The 7,500-nt window shown below is 35.3% G+C and overlaps 1 protein-coding gene across 5 annotated transcripts in view; it reads right to left on the reverse strand.

The window, feature by feature from the left end:
* LOC137637417 (uncharacterized) overlaps nucleotides 1–7,500 on the reverse strand; it is an 8,234-nt gene that overhangs the window by 302 nt on the left and 432 nt on the right. Inside the window, exons 1-3 of one of the 5 annotated variants that reach the window (XR_011043622.1) lie at nucleotides 7,196–7,500; nucleotides 200–7,086; nucleotides 1–31 (exon numbers count right to left, since the gene is read on the reverse strand). The exon at nucleotides 1–31 is cut by the window's left edge and continues 71 nt beyond it; the exon at nucleotides 7,196–7,500 is cut by the window's right edge and continues 432 nt beyond it. Coding sequence is in view for 2 of the 5 variants with exons in the window: in XM_068369616.1 (XP_068225717.1) it covers nucleotides 759–6,287 (5,529 nt within the window). In the remaining 3 variants the exon portion in view is untranslated. Of the gene's footprint in view, nucleotides 7,087–7,195 lie in introns of all 5 variants that reach the window. The other 4 variants (XR_011043623.1, XM_068369616.1, XM_068369617.1 and 1 more) reach the window with 4 other exon arrangements.

Genomic DNA, 7,500 nt, shown 5'->3' on the forward strand with positions numbered 1-7,500 from the left:
TCCCTTTAAAGGGTACGAAGTCGTTACAAAACTGAAAAGGGTACGAACTCGTTACTAAATTGAAAGGTATGAAAAAATATAACATTGAAAAAAGTAAGCGATGATAATTGGAAGTCAAATTTAAATGGGATGGCATTATCCCTCTAAATGATTTCGGACTGACATAAAAAAAAACTCCCCCTGAGTTTTACAGACCCACCGATATCATCCTGGGACGAAGGCGAAGTACGTGTAGAGATGGGTTGCGATGAAAGAAAGCTTCTTCCTGGTCGGGATTACACAGAAGTTTACATGGCGATAATACTCTTCGTCACTTCAAAGGACATGTAGAAAAAGTTCTTGTCACGTTAACTGTGTAGCTGTACAAAGTGTATTCTTATATCAAGAATAGGAGCTCGAGTTACAAGACCCTTAGCGATGGAATGCTCCTTCGTAACTGTCTTAAAGTTTCCGTCAACCTCAGGAAGAAAGCAAAGCATTAGTGGCTGGTTAGGTTAAAACCAGAAACGGCCGCAGGAAGGCAGTGAGCTGTTAACAACCAAGGGGGTAGTTAAATACTTGAAACTAAGCTAACTGTCTTCCAGTGACCATGCTACTTTAAACAAAATATAATATAAAACAAAATATAATATATAATAAAAAAGAAAATACAAATTCCATTTGGAATTTCAGTACACTGCAGGGGAACGAATCCAAAAAGATTTTTTGGATTTACCAAATAAATTATTTACACTACATACAAATTTAAGTTTATCATTTTATAAATTCAACATTTCAGATGTTTTCCTCCGGCTTTCCACAGCAGCCTTTCTTTTAGGCCTTTCAGAAGCTGGTGATAATTTGTCAATGTTGTGCAAATCATTTGGCTTAAAGTCCACATCATCATCTAAAGAAAGATAAGGTATCAGATTATTAACATGGAGTTTACAAACTTGTCTGGTACGGCCTTTGAAAACTCTTGCATGCGTAGTTTCCCCAATATCATTTGTGAAAGTTTCCTTTATTCGACCTAGAGGATAGTTGTTAATCTTCGTATTATCTTCCTTAATTAAAACAATGTCACCTGGTTTTAGAGGATGATGAGTTACAGGGAGATATCTACCCTTTCTATCAACCGCCGGGCTTAAAAGGGTCTGCAAAAACTCATGATGGTAAATATCTAAAAGTTTACTCCTAATTTTAGACAACTGTTCAAATTCATTAGTAGTTCTACAAGGAACAAATTCTTTATCCTCAGGTAAAGGTGATAAATCTGGAATGATATTGAGGGAAGAAAGCTCATACCCTCTTATTAACATTTCGGGAGTTATTGGTTCAGGAAGGTCTTCCGCTGCACTATCCCTAAGAGCCTCTTTAAAAGATATTGGCCGTTTGTTTACCAAGTGGACAACTTGACATACAGTAAACTCAAAATCAAAGAAAGAAAGAATATTGTTCTTGATGGACCCATATAAAAGCCTCTTTGTTAACTTGACACAAACCTCGACCATGGAGCCTAACTGACTACACCCTTTAAAATACTGTTGAAAAGTCAAAGGTTTAACACCTCTCTCCTCAAAATACAATTGAGTGTGGGGATCGTTCAAAAATGAAGTTATAACATTAGCTCCTGCAACTATTTGTGACCCTAGGTCACTAACGCATAACTGTGGAATGCCAAATTCGAAGCAATGAATAGAAAATGCCCTAAGAAAATCAGGCACACTAAGTGTTCTGCAAATTTTCAAATTAACTGCACGAGACCAAGTGCAAGTAAAACATAATAGCCATACCTTAATATTTTCTTTCTCCAGCTTAACTGTAAAAGGACCAATATAATCAACGAAAATATTGCCGAAAGGTACAGCTGGTGGGTCTTCCCTGAATTCCCTGTAACAATTTTGATTTAAATTAACAGGTCTTGCGTTAAATCTTTTGCAGTGAACACATTGCCTCAGAATCTTTTTTACCAATGAAAAATTTCTAGGAATAAAATAGTGTCTTCTGAGTTCAGCGAGAACAGCATAGCACCCAGAATGAGCTAATTTATGATGAATATCAAGTATAATTAACTTAGTCAAATGGCTGTCCCTAGATAATAGAATAGGAAATTTTTTCTCATTCTTAAATTTGCTCTTCACCCTCAAAATGCCATCGTTATCAACAAACACATTCAACTGAGAAACTATACCTGGTATATCCTTTACTGCAGTAAAGTCTTTGGAAAAATGTTCTAAAACATCAGCAAAGTGATTTTGTTGATCATATAAAATCAAATGGACAATAGCTAAAGAGAAAAAATTTATTTCTTGTACCTTAACTTCCCTTCTCACTTTAGCTTTCCATTTGTATATGCATATTATACACCGACGGTACAGCAAAACCAGTCTTCTGAAATCTGAAAAATCTGAAATATTAACCAAGCATTCTCTCTTAACTAAAGGAACATTAGAAATATTCAAGTAATTTCCTGAAAGATAACCCTCTTTAGGAATAGTGAACTGCATGTCAGGTGCCCGAATATTAGTCAGGTCCGGGCCTGAAAGAAAACAAGATTTCATCAACAATTTATATGATGTGCACCTGGTTACCATATCTGCAGGATTTTCCTTGCCATTAATAAACCCAAATTGAACCGGATATGTTTCACAAAGTTTTTGTATGCTATAGATTCTGTTCATTACAAAAGTAGAACATTGGTTCATTTTCTTAAGTTGAAGAGAAGAACTTATTAACCATTGCAGGGCACAAGAAGAATCTGAAAAAAGACAAATCTTTGTCACCTTTATAGGTTTTATGCAACTGGGACCAGCAAGATCCAAATAAAGATCAATAGATTGCTCAACTCCTAAATTAATGGCGTGGATCTCTAAAGATGGTATGGATTTACCTTTCAATTGGGTATTAACCAACCGATTTTTAGCATTAACAAAGGTAAGTTTGCCAGACTCAACATTCAGTAGATAAATGACACACCCATATATGTCGCAACTGGCATCGGTAAAAACAATTATATTATACTCACCATCCCTTCGACCCACAAACCGAGTTACTTTGAGAGGGGGCGATGAATTACATTGCCTACAGATATTCCTCCAGTCTTTGAGCTGTTGACTGTTAAGAGTCTGGTCCCAATTCAAACCCTTTTGACACTGCAAATTATGCATATAAAGCCTACATCGGTTAAATAAAGGCAAGTTGAAACCAAAAATGTCAAACTGGGAGGCAATGGACCTAAGAATTAATCTTTTAGTGTTAGCTCCTGGGTCAAGGTTAATTGGCCTAGTGAAAATATCATCCGAAAGTCTGTTCCATTCAAGCCCAAACAATTTATTGACTTCAGGAGTAAGAACTGACTGATCTATGTCAGACTGCAGATCAATATCATTGGTTATCAGCTGCTGAGTTTCAAATTTAAAGGGTCTGAATATGTCATCTAACTGCTTATAGGCCCACCTTAGGTCATCAGAGCTGTTCATGGTAATAGCACCATTATCCATATATATTAAGGCATAAATAAGTTTCTTCAGTTCATCAATCCTTGAATCATTACTGGAAGTTAAAATTAACATAAAATACAATGAAGCCATCAAAAGAAATGGGCTACACCGAAGTCCAAATGAAAGCCTGACATTTTTATAAGCAACGGGAGTGTAATCACCTGCGCTAACATTCCGAAACCAAAAGAACAATAGTCTAGACTGATCAATTTCACTTAAAGCCAACATATTGAAAGCTTTTTTCAAATCAAATATTAAAATTTTTTCATCAAACCTAATATTAAGAAATGCAGATGAAAGTTTTTGATTTAGGTTAGGCCCAGCATACATACATTGATTATGTGACAATGACAGTTTCTTATAGGATTCCTGCAAATTAGAAAGAAACACTATGCGACATTTCGTAGTATCCCTTTCTGGCTTAAAAACTGGCATATGAGGTAAGAATGAATAGTTAGGGTATTCAGCCTTAAATACTTCCAAGTCAAAAATTGGTTCAATAATTCCCATATTTAATTGCTCCTTTATGCAGTTATCCACCAACTGTAAGGAACCTTTCTTACGAAGTAACTTTTTAAAATTAGATTGAAGAATAGCCTTGGAAAGAGACTCATTTCTCGAAAGAAGGTGTGATACCTTTCCATTCCATAACAAGGGAACAACTATACGCCCATCACTTCTCGTGTGCAAATTTCTCAAAGTGTAATCCACGAGAGAGTTATTGAGCTGATTAGATTCGTCACTATAAACTTTCTGATCATAGTTCAAATAAAATTGGCTCTCCATATTCAGGATTTGATCAGTTGCTTCTTGCAGTTTCCTATCAATAATAGTTCCTTTATCGGAAAGTACAGTGAATGAACAATTTGTCGTCATGTCATTGAGCTCGTTAAATTCATCATTAATAGATACAGTAGTAGCTAGAAAATAAGAATGGCAAGGGATATTAAAATATGTACCCTTTTCAGCATTAGAATTTTCGCCCCTTAGTGGTTTCGAGGCTAAACTGTCTTTACCATTAAGTGAAGTAAGATTAATTAGGAACCTATCAACATTCCCCATCAGCATTATTCCTGAAGTAGTCTCAATATACACAGATGAATTAGGACTCCCTATCACTACATCTTTTCCCAAAAGACAATGTGAAAAATCTACTCCTAACAAAAGCTGAATGTCATCAATGCCCTGAGAACTGGCTGATAAAAACTTGTCAGCAAATACAAAATTTTTACTCTGCATTACGCTAACTACCTGACCAAGACAAGGTAAATTTAATTGCAGGTTTATAGAGGGTACAACTAAAGCAGAAATAGCAAAGATTTCATTCCCCAGCTTTATAGGAACTTCAACAAGACTAGTAGAATATTCCTTTTGACCATTAAACCCTTTCACAGTAAGTTTAACATTAGTCAAAGACTTTAAATTACAAGAGGAAGCTAACTTGCTAGATATAAAAGTGTTTTGTGACCCTGAATCCTTAAGACCCCTGTAAAGCTTATTTTGACCATTTACATAAAATGTGAAAGTAGGGAGAACTGAACCTGTGGTAACATTTGGCAATACTGCTATCCCACTGCTTGCTTCCTTGGAAGACTCTTCTTTACTATTACACCTGTCAGGACTAAGTTTCTCACAAAGATACTCCATATGATACTGCGAACAATGTGAACAGGGTCTTCGAAATCTGAACTTGCATGCTTTAGTGAAATGATTGAAATTACCACATTTTACACAACCTTTATGCAAATTTAATAAAGAAATTTTATCAGAAGGGGTAGCATACTTAGTACACTTATAACTTAAATGATCATAGTCAGAAATACCGGCCTTGGAACAAAAATTACAAGCTTTGGCGGGAACAGTCTTAGTTTTAAGAGCCATGGTACTAGTCTTTTCCTGTAATGGCTTTGAATGAGTTAAAACTTTATCCCTGACAGACAATTTACCTTTCGTCTGACCCTGTTCATACCTTTCACATGCTGTAAAGAAATTATCTACAATTTGCTGAAATGATGGATGAGTCACATTAGTGATATGAACCAGATGAGACTTAAATCTATCATTCATTGCAGACCAAACAAAATATCTAACAACCTCCTCAACATCAATATGCAAATATTTGAAATTTTCGACTATATTTCTAAGTTCTGAAAAGAAGACAAAAGGGTCCTCTCCTTCTTTGAGATTTAGAAAAGTTAATTTCTTAATTACAGCAGATTTTCGTAATTCAGTCGAGGCAAATGCCTTAGTCAATAAGTCTTTGGCATCGTTGTAACTTTGTTTGTCGGCCTCCAATGAGCCAAGTAAACATTTAGCCCTACCTTCTACTTGTTGTTTCAAAAGTAAGAGCAAGTCCCTGTCTGGATAATTAAAACTCTGGGTCGTAGATTCAAATTCTCTAATGAATTTCAAAAAATCCTCACCTTCCTTACTTTGGAATTTGGGTAGAGGGGCAGTGGGTTGCCTCAAAAGACTCCTAGCAATATCAGTAGTTAATGAAAGTTGAGGGCTTCCAGCACTTACACTTACATCTAACAAAGGCAAAATACCTGAAATCTTATCATGGTAAGATTGACATGCTGAAAGCTCGGCTTCCAAATCCTCCTCTCTAAATTCCCCTGAAAATTTTAGAATCTGTATTTTAGAATCCAAGTCACTTAATCGCTTCCTATAATCTAGGAGAACACCTCGTTCAGATACTTTAGCAGTATTTTCTAATGAAGGGTACTGCGAGGAACGGTTGGCACAATCTGTAACCTTCTTCCTAATAATCTTACGCTGACCAATTAGCACTACCAATTCAGCCATTATGACTACAAAAAACAGGCACCAAAATATATAAAAAGTATGATTAATACAATACACAACTACAAATAAACAAACAAGCACCAATATATATATAATAAGTATATTAATGCAATACTCAACGAAAATTTTCTAAACAAAATAGTTAACACCACTTGTTACAAATAACGTTATTACGAAGCAAAAAGCTCAAAATAACGCGAGAAATAGGAGCACTCAAATACGCAATAAAAGTTATTACGAAGCAAAAAGCTCAAAATAACGCGAGAAATAGGAGCACTCAAATACGCAATAAAAGTTATTACGAAGCAAAAAGCTCAAAATAACTCGAGAAATAGGAGCACTCAAATACGCAATAAATTATTCGCAAAGGGATAAACAAAATATGAACCGTATAAATAGTTAACACAGAACTTTAAATCAATTGCCAAGTAAACAAACTCGCTTACGGAATCGTAAAAATGGTACACCGAACTCTTTCTTAAACAGCAAAAAATCGATTAAAGAAACAAGCAAATTATAACAACCCTTCCAGGAAGAAACCTCGAACACACCGCATTTACGTTCTGTATCACGTACCTAACCTATAATGCTAAATCCTGCCACGGTCGCCATACGCTGAATTTTAATTTACAAACACCAGGAGTTAAATAAGGATAATTAAAATGTGAAAAAAAATCAATTAATTTATTTTATTTGATAAATATCCTAATTCATCCAGTTGCTGATGCGGCAGCTAATACACAAAGTTGAACATCGTGAGGCAAGGGGGAACCGCAATAATTCAGCTTCTTCCAAATACCTTAAATATTACCAAATGTCAAATTACATACTACACAACGATCATAAAAATACATATAAAAATCAAATTATTATGTGAAGCACGTTATAACACTTGGCAAGTTGCATACCTTGGAAATCTTATGTAAATAAATATAAACCCATAGTCCAAACTGGAGTCCACGAAGTACAATTTATGATATCCCTTTAAAGGGTACGAAGTCGTTACAAAACTGAAAAGGGTACGAACTCGTTACTAAATTGAAAGGTATGAAAAAATATAACATTGAAAAAAGTAAGCGATGATAATTGGAAGTCAAATTTAAATGGGATGGCATTATCCCTCTAAATGATTTCGGACTGACATAAAAAAAAACTCCCCCTGAGTTTTACAGACCCACCGATATCATCCTGGGACGAAGGCGAAGTACGTGTA

Source organism: Palaemon carinicauda, unplaced genomic scaffold, assembly GCF_036898095.1.
Source record: "Palaemon carinicauda isolate YSFRI2023 unplaced genomic scaffold, ASM3689809v2 scaffold722, whole genome shotgun sequence".
In the NCBI taxonomy this organism is placed as follows: domain Eukaryota; kingdom Metazoa; phylum Arthropoda; class Malacostraca; order Decapoda; family Palaemonidae; genus Palaemon; species Palaemon carinicauda.